Genomic DNA, 22,651 nt, shown 5'->3' with positions numbered 1-22,651 from the left:
TTCAAAGGAAGGTGCTGGAAAACCACCTCAGACCCTCTGAGGGCAGCTTCTCTCTGCAGCCGGGAGCCACGGAGGAGACTGCACCCAGAAGAGGAGGCACAGGGAAGGTGGACTATGGTCCAGGGAATGGGGTGCCAGGAGAGGCTCTGTGCCAGGGAACCTCAACTTTACCTAGAACAGTAGGGAGCAAGGGGTAAGGCCAAGTAATCAGACCCCTTGCTTGTGATTTGAGAGGTCTGTAGGAAAAGCTATGGGGAAGGGGTAGGGAAGAGAGGAGGGCGACGCTTCCAGGTCCCGAGTCACAGGTGACACAGCAGCTCCCACACCCACGAGGAGGCAGCCTCCAAGGGAGGGTGGCCTCCACTCAGCCATCTGCCTTCAGGACCTCCAGGGTCCACCCCAGTGTGGCTCTGGAGGCAGGGAGCCTGACACTCGGATGCTTTTTTGCAAGTCACAGACTCGGGCCACCTTGAGTCAGTTAGGACATGTCTGGGCCAGGGTCCCTCAGGAGGGGAAGCCAGGACGAAGTCAGCCCCGCCTCCCAGCCCCGGAAAACCTCGGACTGCCTCCCAAACTTCCCAAACATTCAAACCCACTTTCCCTTCCGTCTGTGCTGATAGCCGCTCGGTGTTTTTAGAAAAATCAACTCACCTCCACTTAAATAATTTATTTTCAAAGGAAACTATGTAAACGGGAAACTTGCAGGATCGTCATAAATAGAAGCTATGCAATCGCATGAGGACAATGTTAATCAAGTAGAGTTCTGAAATTCTAGCCGGATTCTGGTGACCCGACTGTTCTGAATCTGAGGGCCAGTCTTTGTGTTCAAAGGGAGGTTAGCAAAGGTCAGAAAGGTCAGGAAGACGGATAGTATCCACCTGAGACTCCCCTTTCATGTCAGAAATGGAACCATATTCACCCACCGTACGTCTGAGTCCTTTAATGCGGCATCTGTGGCCGCCGACCCCATTTCACGAATGTGTCCCCTCCTTGTAAAAAACGGCTCCTAGGGACATGACAACAGCGACCTTTCAGAGTTGGGGTGGGAGTTGCTGGGGCCTCTGGTTCTGGGAAAGGGCTGGGCCCGGAGCTATACCCCAGCTCAGCTTGGTTACTCCTGTCTCAAGTGAGTCTTGCACGGGCTGGTCTCGATACCCTTTAATCTCAGTCATGCAGGAGCTGGTACACAGTAGTAGGTGCTCAATAATTGCGTGAATGCAGAGCTCTTGGAAGAGGGACGGGTCAGTCCCCGGGGGGCTGGGCGCCTGGCTACGGTGGGGGCTCCCAGAGGGGCTGGTTTATCTCAGGGTCCAGCCTCATCCCTGACATGGTCCCGGAGACAGGCCACAGAGAGCGATGGGTGTGTGCACAAGGGAAGCCTGTGGGTTTGGCGCTCCAGTTTTGTGGTGACAACTGTTTCCCACGACTACAGCGGTGCTAAAAACAGGAAGTATCAAGCAGCTGAGACCTTCCTCGCCTGACTTCAGCCTTCCCCCATCCCACCAGCCCTCTGTCTCCTCCACATCCTCACACACCAGGCTGCGCACCTGTCCAGTGTGAGGGCTTCTGAGAAGTCCCAAAAGCCTCTCTGCATCGGACCAGCCCCACGGCCTGCCCTCGGATGCACCAGCACCACGGGGCGGGGGGGCACCGGGTCTGCCGTGGGGTGTCCGGGGTGCCTGGCCCAGCCCTGCAATCATCTCAGTGTGGGACATCGGGCAAACCACCCCCCCCCGGACCTGGATTTCCACATTACTGAATGGAAGGGGCTTGGTGTCTGATGGCCAAGGGCTCTTCCCTCCCAGGCATCCCACAGGGTCCTGGGGGCAGCAGGAGGAGCGACTGGGGAGACCGGAGAGGGGTCTCCCTGTGGCAGGAGCAGACATGAGCCCAGTTCCCCGCAGGCTCCAGATCCAAGACATACACAGCCACACACGGACACCCACCCAGACACACAGACACACACACACAGCGTGGGCACAGCTCCGTCAGTGAGAGAGAGAGCGAGCGCACAGGTCACACAGCGGACGCTGCAGGCCAGGAACAGGGGCCACAGAGAAGAACGAAATAGCCAGGCCCCACCACGGCCTTGAAGGGTCCCCTGGGCCAGGGAGCCAGACCGGCCCGCAGGAACGACAAAACAGACAAAGGCATTACAATGGGGACTTGCAGTATTGGGGTGGGGGCGAGCAACTCTGCAGGGGGCTGGGGGGGCCCTGACCATTGTTTACCCATTGTTTATTTATCGTCATTATTTATTTTAATGTTTTATAATATTGAGATAGAATCCATATGACATAAACGTCACCATTTTAAATTGTGCGATTCAGTGGGTTCTTAGTGCAGTCACAATGTCGTGAAACGGTCCCCACTAATCCCAGAACATTTCCATCACCCCCAAATGAAGCACTGTACCTCTTAGTAGTCGCTTGTAGTTCTTTCGTCCCCCTGCCCCTGGCAGCCACCAATCTACTTTCTGTCTCTCTGGATTTGCCTATTCCAGACAGTTCCTATAAGAGGAATCCTAGAGCCCGAGACCTTTTAGGACTGGCTTGTCCACTTGGCATAAGTGTTTTTAAGGTTCATCCATGATCGTATATCGGTACTTCGCTCTTTTTCACGGCCGGCCAGTACCCCATCGTATGGATTCACCACGGGGTGTCTAGCCGTTCATCCACTGATGGATGTTTGCGTGGTTTCCACTTCTTGGCTATTATAACCCGTCATTTATCAAGTTCTTTCTCCCTGGTCCCAGGCACTGTTTCAAGAGTTCCTCAGTGTCGTCCCACGTAGCCCCTCGCTGCAGTCCTTTGAGGTGGGTACTGTTCTAGTCCCCTCTGTGCAGACAGGGGAGGAGCCGGGCGCCAGGATTTGCTTCAGTGTGGCGCTGTCAGCGTTCAGACTCGGAGAGGACGTGACTCCCTTCCAGGCCAGAGCGAGACCCCCGGAGCCCTCTTTCCCTTGGCTCCGGGCACAGCAACCATTGAATCGATTCAGTCGGTGGCTGCTCCTTCAGCCTCTGTGCCCGAGTGCCTAACTGGGGCAGAGCTCCCGCCGAGCCACGAAGGACGGGGACAGTGACTGGGAAAGGAGCCTTTGCTGTTGGAAGGCCCTGAGACTGGGGGTCCTTTGTGACTGCAGCAGAGCCCAGCCTTCCCTGACGGACCTGGCGCTTCCGTGGGCTGGGACCCACGCCATCCCTGTGCACAGAAGCAACGTCCAGGCTCGCACACACACACGCACAGCTTGGGTATATTTCTGAAACAATGAGTTATGCACCAGACTGGATAAAAACCAAGGTCAGGCACTGTGGCTTGAATTTCCAAAGGCTTGGCAAGTACGTTTTGGGAGCTGATTTTCATGAAAATTCTGTCTGCACAGTGGCTGAAACTTTACCCAGATGAGGCTCTCAATTGTGGATAAGGCTCTCCCTTGAGCTTGTTTCCAGATGCCCCTTGTGCTCTCGAGAACAACCACTCACCACTCACCTTGGCAGATAATCAGAGCCAAAAAAAGCACCGATGGAGAATTTACCAGGTACAGCATCGAGCACTGTTCATACATGTTAACCTCCTAGCCACCCTCTGGAATAGGTACTGTTATCACCCCCATTTTCCAGATGAGGAAACTGAGACTCAGAGAAGTAAAGAGACTTGCCCAAGGTCCCAAAACAAATAGGTGGGAGGGAAAGGTAGTTTGAACCTAGGTCTGCCTGCTTCTAGAGCTCACATTCAACTCATTGTCTTTGGCCACTAAGGTCCTCTTGATGACCTATGAGCAGCTCAGCATCTACCAGTGTCTTGTGCTGGAATTTACCATCAGGTCTTCTAGGGGAAACAACACCATAGTATATAGACAGAGCCCAGGGTTAAAGGTCAGGAGCCCTGGGTTCAAGTTTCAGATCCAGCTTTAGCTTACTCCGTGGCTTAGGGCAAATCCCTCCCACTCCTTGGGCCTCAGTGTTCACATCCATGAAATGGGACATTTTGACTAGATCAGCGGTTCCCATGTTAGCTGTACATCCAAACTACCTAAGCTGGTTAAAAAATACTGATTGATGGGCCCTTCCCCAGAGCTGCATTATCAGGTCTGGGAACCCCGAATCCATAGGTGATTCACACCCGAAGCAAGCACTGGGAATCCTGCTTCTAGGGACCTTCCATAGCTCAGCCTCTGTGAATTTATGGAGGCAGAAGAGACCAACCCAGTAACCATGCTGGGCAGTCTGAGTCAAAGATCAAAGAAAACACTTTCTGGAAAGTATGTTGTGGAAGATACTAAAGGAAGTTGGTTGGACTGTGGACGCTGGGGTGGGAGGGAAGTAGAAGCAGAAGCTGGCTTTAGTCCATTTTCATGGTTTCATTTTCTCCTCGGACAAAAATCACATTTCCAGTGAAATGATCCTTCCTGCCCCCCTTGCAGTTAGGGGGGGGCGGTCCCGGCCAACAAAGGAGGTAGAAGTGATGGGTGTCAGTTCCAGGCCTGGCCCTAAAACTCACAGGACCCTGCATGCTTCCTCCCCATTCTGTGATGAACTTGGACATGAAGTGTCAGCGGCGGCGGAAGGAAGCTGGGCTCCAGGGGGAGGGGAAGCGCCCCCAGCCCGCCTCGATGTGCAGTGGGCGGCAGGATGAGGCAGGATGAACTCAGGCTGTGCTGAAGGACGGAGGTGACGGGGTTGTTTGTTATAGCAGCTGGTGGTACTTAGTCTGCTACCGCCTGGAGGAAGTGGGACCAGAGCAGGCTCTTCGAAGGCGAGTAAGGTTTGGACACACGGACCTTCCAGAGGAGAAGGAACAGTGGTGGCAAGGGGGTGGGAGCTGGACCGGGGCGACGTGTTTGCACGCTAGAGAGAGATCCGGGATTGGAACTGAGGGCCACGCTGGTGTGCTGGGGCCAGCTCCCACCCGCTCGGGAGAGCCGACCATTAGCATCCTTTCCCAGCTCTGTGCTCAGTGACAGCCATCACTTTGGTAGCATGCAATTGGCCATGGTGGGAGTATTTACACCATGGCAACCAGCAAACGCTATAAGCCAGGGCTTTTTTCTCCTATTGTTACACAGCTATCAGCATGCTACTGGTTGCAACCCACATGCAAATGGGTCCTGCCCATCTGAGAGGCAGTGGAAGGACCAGAGTCCCTGCAGCCAGGTCTAATCCTTGCCCTGCTGAATTGAGTGGCCTGGGGCAAGTGAATATCACCTTCGAGTCTCAGATTCCTCATCTGCAGAATGGGGCTGCTGATCATACGCCCTTCCCAAGGCTGCTTGCGGACAATGAATGAGATCACCTATGTGGAGTCCTGCCGGCATCTCCTCAGGATCACCATTCCCGTGCACAGGACAGCCTCGGAGAAGCACCTGTGACTCTCTGGGAGCTTTCTCTGGCCCGAGGGCATGCTCGCCAACACAGGGCCGGTTCACTGACACGGGGCAGGCTGGGAGTACTGGGACCTTGATGTCTTTGGGAGCAGTCCTCAGCCAAGGGTGGATGGGAGCTGGTGGGCAAAGAGCCCAGCCTTCTCACCTCTTCATTAGGACACATCTGAGGCCCATTCTACCCTGTCTCCTGGAAGTCTCCAGAGGGGCTGAGCCTCATCTGTCCCCCCTGCAGCCTGTTCACTAGCATATCCTGACTTGGATTCTTCCTTCCCTGCCTCAGTTTCCCTCTTCCCTACCAGTGCTTCTTGGGATCGCCACCCAAAGAAACTTCTCCCATCCTTATCTCAGGGTCTGCTTCTGGGGGGGCCCAATCCAGAGAGCAGCCAAGATGATCAATAACTGGAATCAACTCTCTATGTGCATGGAGGTTTACACAGTGAGATCACATCTGCTGCTGGCTCCGTCCCTACAGAAACCCCAAGAGGCAAACAAGGGGGATTATCCACTCCATTTTGCAGATGGAGACACTGAGGCTCAAAGAAGAGAAGTGATTTGCTCAAGGACAGACCACCATCAAGGAGAAGGGCTAAAACGAGGGTGTCCATGTTCAAGTTGTTAGCTTTGAGCTCCTGGAGGGCCCTGAGCTGGCTGGGAGGGCAGCCTCTACCCCTCTGACTCCTCTCCCCTGGCGGATGAGGCTGCCTCTGGCCCCTACATGGGCCTGGGACTGTGAAGGGCAAATGGGCAGGCGGTAAGAATGGCCAGTTATTAAATCCATCGATCACTCTGCAGGCCTGACCTCATTCTGTCCTGGGAAAGCCAGTTCTGCCCGGGGGCGGCTGTGAGGGGAGGGTGGGGGGTGGGATGCTGACCCAGCAGGAAAGGGTAGGTGGGGGCCTGCAAGGCCAGAGTAGCCAGGGTAGGAGGAGGTCAGAGACAGCTCCTGGCTGTCTGTGTCCGGACAGTGTGAGGACAGCCAGGGGCCCAGGGACAGGCAAAACCATTGTAATGCAGATGGCCACGGGCAACCCCCTCAGGCAACGGCCTGAAGAGGGGCCCTTCTTGGGGGTCCCTGCCTCTAATTAATTCCCCATCACTGCCTGAGCCCCGCAGACCCAGGATCCCAGACCCCAGAAGATAGGAGTCGAGGGCAATACAGTGGCCATGACATGACATAAATTTGGATGCGCCCACGGGGGCCACTACTTCGCTATCTAGTGAGCACCTGCTGTGTGCAACACACTTGCACTAGGCCCTCAACACATGACCCGTGTCATCCTCAGGCCATGTGGGGAAGGGTGAGGGGCTTGAGTTCTGGAGGCCGAGGGACCTGGGTCAGAATGCAGGCCCCACCCCGTGGGCGTCCGTGCACCTCCTCCCCTGGCTAACCGTAGCTTCCACGTGGGTGAAATGTGGTTGATAATAACACCCATCTCGTGGGAGCAACGTGGTGAGGACTGGATGGTGGATCCTGTGTAACTTGCTCACCTCAGAGCCGGGCACGTGGATACTTAGTAAGCGGCAGCAACAGTGAGGACATTGGTCCCTCCGCTGTGCAGGGTGCTGTCCTGAGCACTTCCCATGCTTGTCTTAACTTGCACTTTGCAGTCACACCGAGGGGCAGGGACTATTGTCAAGCCTCCTCTCACAGGTAAGGCAGCCAGAGCTCAGGGGGTGAAGTCACTGGCCCAAGGTCACACAGCTGCTGGGTGGCAGAGGTGGGATTTGAATCCAAGTCTCTCTGCCTTGAAGGTCTGACTAGCAACCCCCCCCCAGTCACCCCCCCTTTGTACCCCCACCCCTAACAAATGAGGTTAATGACCCACTGGCTCCTCTTTGGTCCTTTAAGAGAAGCTTTCCCGGAGGCCCACGGAGGTCAAGGCACCAGCCCGGGGCTGCAGACAAGATGGGACCGGAGCTGGGACTGCCACCCAGGGCCTCTGGCTCTCTGGCCAGGCCTCATTTAGAACGCTGGATGTCATCTGCAGCTCTGCTCTGGCCTCGCAAGGCAGGGTGTCTTATCTGCTAGCCCTGCCCCCACCTCGCTCGCTCCTGAAGAAAGGAGGGAGCCCCCACCAGAGCTCCTGGGCTTTTCTTCCCCAGGCCACTGAAATGTGGGATTGAGGCCCCATTCTTTTCCACTGGAAGGTAATTTGCCTGGAACACGTTGAGCACTTAAAATATTTGGTGACATTGCCACCGTCTAGGTTACCATGGTGACCTCACTTTGCATTTGCTTCCCAGGGGGCGTGGGTAATAATTAATACAGCACTTAGCACTGCTGCCCACAGCGAGTGTGGGGAGCATCACAGAGTTGCCCTGGGACTTACTTCCCCAGGGGAACAGCCTCCTCCCCCTCTAAGCAGGGTCCTGGGGCTCCCCAAGGAGGCATGGAGGGGAGAGGACCCCCCCACAACCCTGCCCACCTCTTCAGCGGCCCTGGCAGCCACGCTGTGGGAGCTGGAGTGGATTGGAGAGCTCTCTTTTACCAATGGGGGATTCGAAGCTCACGGGAGTAAGCCACTCGTTCAAGGCCACAGGACAGGATCCAGGCAGCATCAGCATCAGGCCGGAAGGCCGGTTTCCTAAGCTGTAGGACAGGGCTCTCGGGCTGCCACGACTGGGGAAGCCCAGCTCTGAACCTCTTCCCTTCCCAAGCGCACTTGAGCCATTTGAGAGGGTGAAATACTGCCCTCTCTGGACGCCAAGGAGGGGCCAATGGCCCTGTGCTCAGTCACTGCCCCTTTAGACCCAAGCGGATTATGAGATGGTGCAGGGCGTCAGGAACCAGGCTTGGGAAGAGGCTGGAGGAGCAGGTGGCTGGACTACGATGGGGAGGAGAGCGGGGGAGGGAGCTCCAGGCAGCGAGGGCTTGGCCATTTTTGGGGGGAGTGCAATGCGGGGGCATTCTGCCTCTCTGCTCCTCTCCACCTGTTCCTCCCCTTCATTTCTTGGTCTCCGCTCACTCCAGCTCTGTATGAGGAGAAGGAGAAAGACATAGAGTAGAAAGAATAAGAAGTCTCTTGAATCCAGACTCCATCCCATTTCTCTGCTGGGGAAAGTGAGGCTCATAGAGGCCTTGGAGAGGTCCACAGACCCACAACCAGCAAGTGGTCACAGGGATGTGGACCCACATCAGTCTGTAGCATCTGTACTCCTAACTGGTACCATTGGGCTAGGTTCTCTCCCTATTCCCACTTTCCCCTTGGGGGCAGGGCTAAGGGCTTGGGGAGGTGTTAGCACCGATCTGCAGCTGAAGGGCATATGGCGGGCCTGAGGCTGCCTAGGGCTGCCCGAGAGCAAGATACAGGGAGGAGGGGCAGGCGGACTTCCTTGCTGGGAAACTGGAGCAGGCACGGCTCGGGCCAAAAGCTGGGAGCTTGGGAGCTTCAACTATGGAGGTTGGGTTGTAGCAAAAGGGAAGGGAGAAGGGGAGAGTGGGGAATGGCTTTGATATCTCTAGCCAGGTCCAAAAATTGAGCTTGCGGTGTTTTGCTCATGGCAAACGAAACAAACCTGGGATTTCAGTATGCTGCCATCAGGTGGCGGTGTAACTTGGCTGCTCATAACATTAACGGCCATTAAAATGAAAATTTCACTCATTTTTCAAAAAAGATAAAAGTCTACAGAATTAGATTTATAATGATGTCACATAATTTTTAAAAATGAAGATGGTATCTTAGGAGAAAAACACCTGAATACAAGTTGGTTCTTTCTTCCTTGACCTTTAACTTTTATCTACCTACCTACTCTAAACCTTCTGTCTGACTTGGGTCAACAGCTAGAGCCCACCCCTAATGTTTTCATGCCAACTCAACATATGGGAAAGATCAGAGGGCATGGAGTCAGCTAACATCCCTGACCTCAATTAGCCCAACTCCAGAGGTAGCTGCTTACCACCTTACATCTGTACAGCAGACTTTCCGTACACCGTGGCCCTCCTCCCACTGGGTTTTAACCCTTGACTGCCTGCCATATCAGAAGGTGGATTCCTCCAGGCAGAGACCATGGCCCATTCATCTCTGTACTTGCCCCAGATCTTAACCATAATACCTGGCACATGGATGCTGACCCGCAGTTTGTTGAATAACCGAATTCCCATTTCACAGATGAGGAAACGGAGGCTCCAGAGGGAAATGATGATGATCATAATTATAACTGATATTTGTTATGTACCTACTATGTGCCAGACATGTATTAATTCATTTAGTTCCCACAATAATTCTGGAAGGTAGATCCTTGTATTACACTTATACGTTAGGGAACTGGGGCTTAGAGACATTTGGGAGGGGGAGCTGAGAGCAGGCATCATCTGTCTATCCATCCATTTATTTAGGAAGATTTTGCTGCCGCTAGATGCTGGATGTCTATGGGATCCCTGGTCCACGCTAGGCCCTGTGGTCAGTAAGCAACAGGGAAGCACCAGCCCATGTCCCCTCTTTACCCTGGCCAGCCCTTGCATGAGGCTTTTCACCCAACGCCTGGGGTACAACCTGTGACAGCCTACCAAAAATGGCTCCTGTGGCCTTGAACTTCATATCCTCACACCCAGTGGCAGCTTGGGTGGGAGGGAGAGGAAGCGCTCTTTCTCAGAAGATGGGTAATGTTTCCTTGCATGTCTTTGGCCCTCCTTGGGTTGAGATTCCATCCCTGAACCGGTCAGGATGCCATTGGTGGGTTGACTCCACCCCCGGAAGTGGGCAGGTGTTAATTCCAGGCCTGGGTGCAGTTAAGAAGGTGAGAGAGGTGAACCGCCTAAACAAAAGGCAGGGTCCGGCTGGAAGAAGGCAGGTAGATGCCGGGAGGTGGCCCCACCTGCCCACTCACTCCTGTTGCCTGAAGCTGAGAACTTGAGGACAGATCCCCACGTCTCTCAAGGGAGCTGCTGGACCCTCCCCGCCCCGTTCCTCCTCTTGTTGGCTGTGGGTGCTCCAGCTCAGACAGGGCCTCAGTGTGCTCACCTGCACAGTGCTGTGGTGAAGGTCCAGTGGAGGCGAGGCCCAGGAAGGCACCTTGCCCACTAGACCCTTCCCTGCAGGTGCATGTTCTGAGAGGGCTGAATCACACTCCCTCTGTGAATCTGTGCACAAAGCCCCTCGTTCTGACTGCAGGACGAGTCCCAGGTGGGACCCAGAGTGGGGCTCAGGGAGGCTGGGAAATTGGGGGACGAACACTTCTCCACTTCCTGCCTGTGTGACCCTGCCTCCCTGAGCCTCAGTTTCGTCACCCCTGAGGACTAGATACCCACCAACATCCTCAGATTGTTGTGGGAGTAAAGGAGCAGATATGGACATGGGGCCTGGCTCGAGGGAGTCTCTCAGAGAGATTTTCTCTACTTGTTGGGAGGACGTGCAGAATCAGGATGGGAAGTGCATTAGGAGGCTCTCAGTCAGATCCTAGGGCTCATCCTTTGGATGACCAGCAAACATTTACTGAGCACCTACTATGTGCCAAGCATGATACAGAGCACGAGGGATACAGCAGTAAACAAAACAGACAAAAATCCCTTCCTTCATGGAACTGGCATTTCTGTCAGGAGAGACAGACATGCCACAAAATCAGTTTAAAAAATTGAAATATGATAGATAGCAATAAATACTGAGAAGAATAAAGCAGAGAAGACAGATAGAGACTATTGGTTAGCTGGTTAGGGAAGGGCTCTTAGAAGGTCATATTTGAGTAAAGATCAGAAGGAGGTAAGAAAACGAGTCTAGAACATTCCAGAAAGAAAAAATAGAACTGTCACAGGCAAGAGTAGTCTAAAGACATGTAATGACTAAATGTAATGTGATATCCTGGATGGGATCCTGGAACAGAAAAAGGACACTGGGTAAAAACTGAGGAAATCTGAACTAAGTATGGATTTAGTTAATAATAATGTATTAATATTGGCTTGTTATTTGTAACACATGTACCATATTAATGTAAGATATGAATGATAGGGAAACTACATGTGGGGTATACAAGAACTTCTGTACTATGAGTTTTTCTGTACTTCTAAAACTATCCCAAAATAAAACGTTGATCAAAAAGGCGGGCAGCAAGTGCAAAGGCCCTGAGGCAGGAGTGTGCCGCCTGGTGGGATTAGCAAGGAGTCATTGCTTAAGGGAGAGTGGGAGGTGAGGAGGTCAGAGAGTTAGATGGGGCATGATTTGTGTGCAGGCTGGTGGGACATTCTAAGGACTCTATCCTTTGCTCTGAGGTGGCTATAGAACCACTGGAGGGCTCTGACATCTTTGGACTTGTGTTCTAACAGCATCCTTCCAGCTGCTTTGTTGAACATGGACCATGCGGGGCAGAAGCTGAAGCAGAAAGACCAGTGAAGAGGTTCCTGCGGAAGTCCAGGTCGGAGAGGATGGTGGGTGGAGGAGGTGAGAATGGGTTAAGTCCTGGAAATATTTTGCAGGAGGTAGAGCTGACTGGATGTCAGATGTGGGATGTGAGAGAAAGAGAGGAGTCGAGGAGGATTCCGGGACAGCCTGAGCCACTGGAAGGATGGAGGAAGACAGGTTTGGGTCAAGTTAGGAGCTCAGTTTAAACATACTGAGTCAGAGGTGCCATGAGACATCCCAGAGAGGTCAAGAGGCATCTGGAAATACAAGTCTGGAGCTGAGGAGGGAGGTCTAAGCTGCAGATTATGAATGTGGGAGTCGTCAGCAAATAAGCAGAAGGGAAAACTCTGGAAGCCAGGGAGGGGAGATCCCCTGGGGCGAGGCAGGGTGAATGGTGGCACCACGCACGCACATACGGTCACTTAACACGCTTGGCTGCTCTCATCCTTGCAGCCACCTCCCCAGCCCCCTTCTTGGACGTTCCTCCTGCATCAGTGGTGAGGACTAGGGACGTGACGGGGGAGGTCAAGGGCTAACTAGTGCGCGGCGCCTGGCAGGGGTGGGCCCTCCGAGCTCCCCCAGCAACCCGGTGGCCGGGGCCTTTTTCATCACCCCACGTGACGGACAAGGAGAGTGAGGCACAGAGAGTTGAGGGGATGTGGCCCCCCTCTCTCCAGCAGAAAGCATCCTGACCATGGGGGTCACATCGAAGCCCTCGGTTCTCATAAGGAATTCAGTTTATTCGAAGTCAGGGCTGATCAGTGGGCGGAGCAGCCTCACCCACGGGGCCTCCCCAGAGAGGGCCACCAGCACCCGCTGTGCCAGCCTGCGCGGCGCCTGAAATGCCCCCGGGAGCCAGATCCTGCGGTGCTTGGGACATCTGTGGCTTCCAGCGGCAGCGGCTGGAAGGACACACTCTCCGGAGAGGGAGCGGATGAGGCTGCCAGTTGCCACCTGGGGGCCTGGATAGCCAGAGGCCTGGCAAGCTGCAGCATGCGTTCCCGAAGCTAGTTCTGATCGTGCAGAAAGGCAGCACACGGGCCCCGGAAAGGCTGAATCCTCTTGCTTTTCGGCTGCCCTGGAACTTCTCCGAGCGGCGGCTTCTGAACTAACCCAACATCGGTAGTAAGGCATTAATACATGTAGTTACTTGTGTGTGCTGGCAAAACCCTTCAAACACGGAGCTCACGGGAGAGGAAGACATCCAAGGGGCCGGGGTGGTGGAAGGCTAGGACTCGCTGCCTTGGGCTTTGGCTACCAGAACGATCGGTGTGGCGGCCGTCTGTGGGCTTCCTGCCCTCCAGCCCAGCAGCACGCTGGGTTTCTCTTCCGTAACAACCGGTTCATGTGTGCAGCCTGCGGTGGGCACAAAGCTCTGTCTCCCACGTGAAGCTGAGGGCCCAGTGCCTCCTCCCCCAGGCTCTTGCTCTCCATCCCGGGGCTCAGCCAAGGGGAGGGCATAGGACCCAAGCTTGGACTCTTTCTCTGGATCGGTCAGCTTTGCTGTGGTAAAAAACAGCCCCCAAATCTCAGGGTTTTGTTTGTTTGTTTTTAAGATTTATTTCTTTGAAAGAGAGAGCAGGACCAAGAGGAGGGGCAAAGGGAGAGGGAGAGAGAATCTCAAGCAGACACTCCACTAAGGCTGTAGCCTGATACAGGGCTCGATCCCAGGACCCCAAGATCATGACCTGAGCCGAAATCAAGAGTCAGCCGCTTAACTGACCGAGCCACCCAAGCACCCCTGTTTTTGTTTTGTTTTGTTTTTGGCTTGTGGGCATGAGGGTTGGCTTTGACCCTGCTCAACTCTCAGCCAGGCATGGCCCCTGTCTGGGAAATACTATTCTCCTGGCAGAGTGAATGAGAAGCTAACCTGAACCACTCAGGGGCATTTAAAGCTTCTGCTCAGATCGGGCACATGTGATGTCCACTCACATTCCATAAGCCAATTCTGACACCCGGGAGGGTGGGTGTATAACCCTCTCAGTGGGGATGGAGTGGATCATTGGGAGCAATGGTACAAGTCTACCACAGTCTCCTGACTCTTGTTCAAGAGAGGCTGGGTCATGGACTCATTCACGCCAGGGGCAGGGCCCTGGCCCGCTGAGCAGCTTCTGCCTCCGAGAGCCCAAGCTGGCGGACTGCTGTCTCTCCCAGCTGGCTTCTCAGTCTCCAGACAACCCTGTATGTGCTCGCCCCCCTTTCCACTCAATTCCGTTTTGGATTTATACTGGCCACAATCTGTTTGTATGACATGCAATATAAAATACCTCAGATAAGAAGAGAACACATAATAACAACAAATTTGAAATGATGCAAGCAGAATTTCTTTTTGGAAACCCGAGGGCCAACTATTTAAATTGGTAAAGATCAGTGGGATAAATGTGGGTGGCAAGGGGAATCAGGACAAGGGACTGGAGGGAAGCCCAGGGGTCATAAGGATGAAGAGAGCTGACAAGGGTCTCCACAGGGGAGGTGGGAAGACAGACCCCCTTCCCTCACATCTCTGTTTGGCCAGTTCAACACCTTAAGTCCTGGCCCACAGATGCTCTCTGAGGCCCCAGGTCCCAGCCAGGACTGAGGCTTCCTCTTACTACACTCCAGTTCCCAGTCTCTCAACCTTGGCTGCATATTAGAAATCTCTGGGGAGTTCAACAACAACCACCACCACCACGACAACGAAGTTGTTGCTCCCCAGCCCTGTTAAATCAGGCTCCTTGGGGGCCAGCCCTGGAGATGGGCATTTTTAAGAGCTCTAGGTGATTGTCATGAATAACCAGGATTGACACCCGAGGCCTATTTCTCCCAAGCTCCACAGTGCATGGGGAGGGACGCCGGTCCTAGGATTTCAGATCTTCTGATATTTCAGCAGAAAACAAAAAAATCTGGATAGTATGAAACCTCCCAATATTTTTAAATGTTAGCTCAAACTTACTCAGTTCTATGCAGGCCAGACAAAATATGTCTTCAGGCCACTAAATAGAAACCCCTGGGCCATAAAGTCTCTATGTTTTAACATCTGTGGCCTGCTCCCATCTGCTCGGCCCCGGGGAGGCCCTGGAGCCTGAGAATAGCAGCACTGAATGGGACCCAGGGCTGTGCTTGGGTTGGGTGTCAGGCCACTACAGAGGTGACAGAGCCCTCACACGTCATCCCTTGGTCCCAGTCGGGCCCCCCTGAGCACATGGCCTCCTGGGTTCCACCCTACCCCCCCACACTCAGGTAGACACCTGGGCAGAACCAACTAGGAGGAGAGGGGAGCAAGTTCCAGTTGGGGGTTCTCTTTACCCTAAGCTGCTCACCCTAAGATCCCCTTTGGGTTGTTGTTGGCTTTTTTTTTTTTGAGTTGTTTTTTGGCTTTTAATTACATTTAAAATGTGTTTTTAAAGCAAGTATTGTTTTTTATTATAAAAGTAATATTAAATTTATTGTAGAAAATTTGGAATATAAAGTATAAAGAAGAAAATGAAAATCCCCTATAATCTTAACTGCCCCTTGGGTTCTGAATATGGAATGATTGCAGGATGTTCTGAAAGCAAGTCCGTACGTCAGTGTGCTGAGGAGGGTCCCCTCTCAAGGGCACAGAGCTCCAGTTCTCGAAAACTGGGCTATTCAACACCTTCAAAAGGCTTGTCCATCAGACCTTTGATACTTGTCAGACACAGATTTTGAAAACCTACCTCCTTTTTTGGATCAACATTTCTTCCTCCTAATACATAACAACGAAGATTACAATTAGAAAGACATCTTTAGCGGAGAACTTCTGCTGTGCAGCGGTGCGGCCGCCAGAGGTGAGAAAGGACCCCTGGCTAAGGCCGCAGGTGCCCTCTGGTGGCAGCTGGAGGGGATGGCTTCAGGCCGGGCTGGGCCCAGGGCAGTGGTTCCCAGAGTGGGGTCCCAGGACCCAGCCTCACTTGGGAACTTGTAAGAAACACATTTTCCCGGGCGCCATCCTAGACTTCCTGAATCAGAACCACTGGGGGCGGGACCCGGCAATTTGGGTTTTAACAAGCCATTCCGGTGGTTCTGATGAACCCTGAAGTTTGAGAACCATTGTTCTAGGTAAGCTCGGGTCTGGTCCCAGGTAGCATGTCACAACAGCCAGGCCTCCCAGGACAAGAGGGAGGCGAGACGCATCTCATAAAGGTCACTGGCACGCTGTCTGGCCTCCCGCTCGACCCTCAGGCTCCTGGCACTGCAGAGCTAGGGAAGAGGGGTAGGCCGGGTAAACAAACCCGTCAGGCTTCTTGGGTGGGGCTTCAAAGGCCACAGCACATTGTGTGAAGCTATGCCTGGGATTCTTCGGACAAAAATCAGAGGTACACTGGCAGGGTGATTCCAGAACCCTGTGAAGCCCATCCTGCGGGGGATGTAAGATTTGAACCTTGGGCAAAGGCAGACGAGTGAAAAGCAAGCACTGAGACAGAAATAAAGCAGGAACAGAGTAAGCCCAAGGAAGGAGGGAGGCAAGAAGAGAAGTGTGGCCTCTGTAGTCAGACAGAAGGAGATCTTCGAGACATTCATTTAACCTTCCTGGAGGAAATGCTTTATAATTCGATCACTGTCAAAATGAAAAATCCCCACACTGACTCAAGATGCAGTGGGGCCAGCACTTGAGGAAATAGGGTCTAAGACTCCAACTGGGTGATGGATGGATGGATGGGCCCAGCAGGTTCCCTGCGGTGAGGTTTCCCTGACAGAGAAGTGAGTGTTCTCCGTGCATCCAGCTGTTTAGGAAATCTTTGCACCTGGCTAAATCAAGCAGGCGTTTGTAGAGAAAATCTGACAAGGAAACAAGGTTTTGGCAGAAACCAGAGACAGGCAGATGGAAGATGTCATGGTAAATATGCCACTTCAAATTTTCCCATCTCCTTCTAGAAACAGTTCTGTGTAGTCATTCTAACAGCACTGTTTCAGAGGCGCTCTGTTAAGACACAGGAGTTCAGATTACACGTCTAACCTAGTAACCTTATTCACTTAGTAAATGTTTCCTGAGCACCTATTATGTAGCAGTCACTGCCCTGGGTTCGAGGGTTCCAGCAGTAAACAGACACCCCTGCCCTCACAGAGCTTGCACTCCAATGGGGGAGGGGGATAATAAACAAAATAAGCAAAATGTATAAAGCTTAGGGCTCTTCATCTCCAGTTTGCCCCTCCACCCTCTACCAAGCTCTTAACTCTGAATTTTCAAAGTCTGAGCGTTGGCTCTTTCTGATCTAGAAGAGAGAGAGTGACAGTGTTTAATCTTCAGGTTAGGAAAGTCAGCTCAGGATGGGGCTTCTAAGCAATTAACACTGCAAAGCAAGGGAATCCTCTGGGGATCCTGTTAAAATGCAGATTCCGATGGGGGGCATGCTGGGGAGAGCTTTCAGGGGAGTCAGGCTGTGGGGCAGGGAGCTAGCCCCAGGAACGGGAATTCAGCCAGGTCCCTGCCCCTCCAAGACTCCTTGCTACAGTTCTGGACTTGCATCTGGGAGGTCCTGGATAGTTTGCAGAACACTCTTTTGTGTCAGCTCACCTAGTTCTCATAGCAACTCCTTCCAGGAGGCAGGGCAGCAAGGAACAAGGCTCCTTGAAGGTGAGGAAACCACACCCCCCAGAGAGGTTAAGGGAGGTCATGGAGCTGGTGGCTGCAAAGCTGGGAGCAGACTCCCATCTGTGTCTAGAGGGCTTGCCTAAGCCACCAGGCTTCGGGGTGGGCCGGAGCCCTTAGAGCTGGGTGCCCCTGGGCAAGCGCCGCAGGCCCGTGAGGAAGCCCGCTCAGAGGGGTAGGCACTGAGAGAAACAAGGCCGGCACTTACCTGGCTGCCTCTAGCCGTCACAGCCCGGCCCGCCTGACAACACTTTACTAGATGGGCTTCACTGAATTGGCTTCTGGGTAGGCTTCCGGTGTCCCTCTTCGGCTCCATCTAGTGTGATGTGAATTTCGCAAGAAGCCATCTGATAGCTGCCTTGAGAAGGTTCGGCCCTCCCGGGTGGCTGGCATCACCCCCCTGAACAGAGCCAGGTGAGCACGCGAGCTGCGATGGGAGGAGAGAGGACTAGTCCCTTCCTTCAGGCCCAGAGCCCGGAGGCATTGTTCATTCTCACTTTATAGGAAAGATTATCACAGAGAATGGACACATGACAGCTACTTCCTTGTCAAGTTGGGGGATGTCAATAAAGAGAGGTTACTCAGCCAGTGAAAACACACTCAGCCCGCTCCTTCTGTCAATATTTAACCATACAGAATGGCAAACACGGCTTTATGGCAGGTCATAAATTCTAGTGTACTAAGAAGTGGAACCCCTTCGTCATGGACCTAAAACAAGAAAGACAACAACAGGAGATTTTCTGGGGGAAAAGAACGTGCCAGTGAGAATGCTGTGGGCAGACACATTCCTCCGGGGAAGGTGAAGGCAAAAGCCAAGCCAAGGTGCTTCCCCCGGGTGGGGGGTGGGGGGGGAGGGGGCTCTGCTCATGGTATTAAGTGTGGCGTGTCTGCGAGAGCCAAAGTGGCTGAGCCAAAGTGGCTGAGACTAGGGCTATCCAGCAACAGGGACAGAGGGTGAGGTGCCAAGAGCAGAATTTTCCAAAACCGGAGCCAAGATCAATTCTAACAATGGCCAAGAGAGGAAAGCAAGGACCAAGAGAGGCAGCTGCTTCTCAGAAGATGTAAAACAGACAAAGCCTCCAGAAACACAGGAGGACTTGTAAGTGGCTATCTTGGAGGTCAGTTCAGGATCTAGAGCAGATAGGAAACCCAACAGGCTCCTGGTCACCAAGTGGCCCCAAAAGATTCTGGAAAATGGGAAGGAAATTTGCTCTCAAAAGATTTTCTTGCCAACTACCTTCCAACCCCACCCCTAACTTGCTTTTTCAGGAAAGGAGGGTTGTACCAGAAAACAAGTCAGCCGTGGTTCTAACCATATGTGAGGGAGAAAGAAAGTGGGGGGGGGGGGAAGGGAGAGAAAGATGGAGGGAGGGAGGGGAAGAGAGGGAAGCATGAGGGAGACAGAATGAGAATGCATATGTCTTAAGTTGGACTAGAACTAAAAACAACTTGAGACCCTGCATGGATTCATCCCAAATCCTGTTTCTGCCCCCCACATGGGGCACTGCCCCCTAACAGGGTGCCGAGATGAGGAGAGAGCAAGAGCGACCATCGAGGGCCCGTTCAGAACAATCTACCTTGTTGTCCCTCCTGCAAAGTTTAAAAAGGCATAAAACTAGTTTTATCTGTAAGAAAATGTTTATTCTTTTGAACCCCACAGGAAAAAAAAAAAAAAAGAATGCAGCCAAGACCACGTGTTTAACGAAATAGTGTCCCCAAAGGCAGCAAAATGGGGGAAACCTCAACACAAAGTCAGGGACAATTTTCCATGTTTTTGCACAAAGATGAAAAAAACCTATGACAATTCTGAGTAACACTTCCATGGCAACAATTACACAAGATGATTCAAAAATGCAAAATGGCAGCAACATGCACACCTGGCTAAAGCTAGAAGTTTTTTTAACCCCAAAATGAGATCTGTGATTAAAAGGATGATTCTTTTTAATAACTTCTATTTTGCTGACTTGCTTGTCCTACTTAATCTGCTTTAAATATGACGCACATGCCAATTAACAGGAAATTTGAGAAGAACTGTGTCCTTCCAGAACCCATGGCAAGGAAGTCAAACCAATCTATTTGGTTTCTTAATTTTCCTAGTTTCCCAATACAATTTTGCTTTGCCCCTCCCTCTCCCAGCCCCCCCCCACCCTGATTCTTAAACACTTCCAAAAGTTGCCAAACACTTTTCTCCAAGTGTCTGATGTACACTTGATACTGAAATCTTTGTGCAGAGTTTTGAGTTTAAAACTCTTAAAAAAAAAAACCCTCCTTGGCACGAGAGCTGAGGAATAGTCGTTTCTTTTAAATCATCAAACACAAGATGATGAAGAGAGGAAAGCACAGTTAAATGAAATGAAATTAAAAAAACAAACAAACCCCGAACTTAGAACGGCAGCCTGTTAATTAGCTGTCACCGCAGTCTCTGGCACACACACACTGCCCAGCTCCCCGCCCCGAGGTGCTTGCCTCAGGACGAGTCCAGAACGCCTTGGTGCCTTCTCTGGAAGGGCACAGGGGCTGGAGCAGCGACGGTCACGAAGAGCCCCGCTACCCACCAGTTTCCAGCAGGATCCGCAGTGAGCTCGACACAGACAGAAGACAGATGATGGTAAAGGGGGAAAACAGTTTAAAATCAGCAAGTTTCCTCTTGAAATGTCTTTTCCCAAGGCACTGCTAGCAATTTTCTAGGACTGCACACCCGAGGGGAACAGGAATGTTTCCGACACAACCCCAGGTGACACTCTCACAGCTAGTCTCATCACCTTGCTCCCCTCGGCTTAAATGACACTCCCGGAATTTGTTTGGTCCTTGGAGGGGTAATCAACTTTTGTTTTCTGTAATATCAAGAATCATCTTCTGTGATGCAGCTATAAAATCAAAGCTGTGTGAGGTTATTAACCCTCCTCTAGAAAGGAAACGTTTTCATTAGCATCCCATGTGAATCCAATGTGCAGGTTTTGCTTGCTTATTTAAGAACAAAACCAAAAGAAAGGATTGAGAAGCAAAAACCCTGCTTTTTTTTTTTTCTTCAAGAGGAAACTGTAAGAATACATAAAAGGCAAAATTGGCTACTTGAAATCCAAGAGTGGTTTTAATGTATTGGCCGAGAAAAATAAACTGCAAAGTTCTGTGAGGTCTAAAAATTTACAAGAAAAACTGATGGGCAGTTCTAATCAGACTTGGATGTTATCTTCCCCCCCTTTTTAAAAACGACAACATATACAGTCCCACAAAATACAATATAAACTTTTTTTTTTTTTTTTTTTTTTATCTTGACTGCCAGAGACGTTCCTTTGTGGTGCCTTCTGGTAACCAAATGGTTGGGCAAAACCCGCAGCTGGTCTTCATTTCTTCAGGGGCTGGTAAACAGAGGCATTGGGATCAAGTCCAGAGGGGCTGGTCTCCACAAATTTGGAAGAGTAGTGGGGGGAAACGGGGCTCAGGGGGCTGGTGGCGGCACTGTACGTTATGCTGGGCATGACGGCCATGACTTCAGCTATCTTCTGTTTAAGGTCCTTGATTTCCTGGTCTTTCTGAAGAATTTGTCCTGGAAGATCAAAGAGCCACCGTTAGTGGGAAGGGAGGGCTCCTCTAACACGATGCCCTTGTCGTGGGCCAGCCCCAAGTGCATTCCGCTCCAGCTCTGGCGGGCTGTAAGGGTAGGAACTTTTCCTGTTAAGGGCCAAATAGTAAATATTTTACGCATTGTGAGCCACAGACTGTCTTTGTTGTTTTCTTTTTTTTTTAACTTGGAGAAATACAAAAACCATTCTTAGCCCACGGGCGGTGCAAGAACAGGCAGCAGGCCACATTTGGCCTGTGGGCCATGGTTTTGCAGGTTTTTGAAAAGGGACTCTGTTTATGTAGGTGTGACAAGCAAACAGGTCACTTCCAGGAGCCACGTTCTGAGCACGGCAGCGGCCTACGGGGCAGCCTCAGAGGGTAGGGATTTTTGCACTAAGGCTGCACCTCTTGAGCTGGACTACTTTTCTGGGAGGCTGGATATCTGAGTGTCAGGCCCCAGGCACAGAGAACAACTGAGGCCGCAGAGTCAGTCCCAGCACCCTCCGCCTCCAGGTGCTCTGACAGAAGATACACGAGGCTCTGCAGCCGCTGCACTGAGGGCCCCCACGTACTCAGCGTGCTCGCCCCTGCCTCTGGGCATCGTGCCCCTGGCTGGACGCCTGCACAACACTGCAGCACACCCTCCCTCGCTATGCTCAGTTTCTAGATCCGACCAACTCTTGCCTGCCTTGGGCCGCTTCCCTTTCCATGCTTCTCCTGCTCTCTCTGTGTTCACTCTTGAGGTTTCCACTTCCTCACATGGCTTTCCCTGACCCTCCCTTCTAAATCAGACCCGACCCTGCCCCCCAATTCCTAGATTCTCAACACACCCTACACTTGCCTTTTTGTCACTTTCTTCTAATAAGGATAATAACTACAGTAGCTAACACGCATGAAGCCAGGTCCCGTTCTAAGTGTTTACGTAGACTTGTTTATTCAGCACAATGACCCTGTGACATGGGAATTATCATCATCATCATCCATTTTATGGATGAGGAAACTGAGGCAGAGAGAGGTTGCATGACAGAGCCAGGACCCGGCTCCATGAGGTCTGGCTCCAGAGTCCTCACTCCTATGTACGGCCTTCTTCCATCTCTCGTAACTACTCCTCTGGTGATGACTCCTGTCCATCATTTCTCCAGTGGTCTATGAGCTCCATGAGGGCAGAAACTGTGTCTACATCTTTATTCACTGCTAGATCCCTAGTGCCCAGCCCAGTAGAAAGCTGAGGCTCTGCAAGTTATGTATCTTGCCCAAAGTCATTCAGTTACAAAGAGGTAGAGCAAGATTTAAACCCAGCACCAGTGTTCCAAAGCCCGTGTCATTTCCATCACGCTTTGAACAAAGTTCCCTGGTCTACTCGGGGAAGAACACTTAGAGGAGTAGCCCCTCAGAAATTTAAATGCTTAAAAAAAAGAGAGAGAGGTTGCATTTGAGTTGCACTCATTTTGATTCCTACAGAAGACGGTAATGTATCTGAAATGTTAAGAGAGCACGGTGGCACATTTTTAGAAAGAATGTAAGAGAGATGAAAGTCATTTTGGAACTGGGATGAAGCAAATGATATCGAGAGTAGGAAGCAGAAAAGCAACAAGGGGTTTGATTTGAATTACAAAGTTGGATCCTTATTAGGATATTCTGAGCTTGACAGTGGAGGGAAGTAGTGAGGAAGGCAGCAGAGCCATGGAAAGGAACTGCCCCCTGACTGCCTTCATGTCCCCTCGGCTTCAAGTAAGCATCAAATAGCCTCCTTCCCTTTGAACAAAATAAGCCTCAGATGAAT

General features: G+C 52.0%; 1 protein-coding gene across 1 annotated transcript in view; it reads right to left on the bottom strand.

The window, feature by feature from the left end:
* Nucleotides 1-20,376: 20,376 nt before the first annotated feature.
* Nucleotides 20,377-22,651, bottom strand: part of MACO1 (macoilin 1) — a 60,330-nt gene continuing 58,055 nt past the window's right edge. Inside the window, exon 11 of the mRNA XM_081817772.1 lies at nt 20,377-20,851. Coding sequence (XP_081673898.1) covers nt 20,649-20,851 — 203 coding nt within the window. The 3' untranslated portion in view covers nt 20,377-20,648. The remainder of the gene's footprint in view (nt 20,852-22,651) is intronic.

The sequence above is a fragment of the Leptonychotes weddellii genome, chromosome 4 (assembly GCF_054177405.1).
Source record: "Leptonychotes weddellii isolate Sample4059 chromosome 4, ASM5417740v2, whole genome shotgun sequence".
In the NCBI taxonomy this organism is placed as follows: Eukaryota; Metazoa; Chordata; class Mammalia; order Carnivora; family Phocidae; genus Leptonychotes; species Leptonychotes weddellii.
Note: the sequence above shows the minus strand (reverse complement) of the source record. Positions and strands in the feature narration are given on the sequence as shown.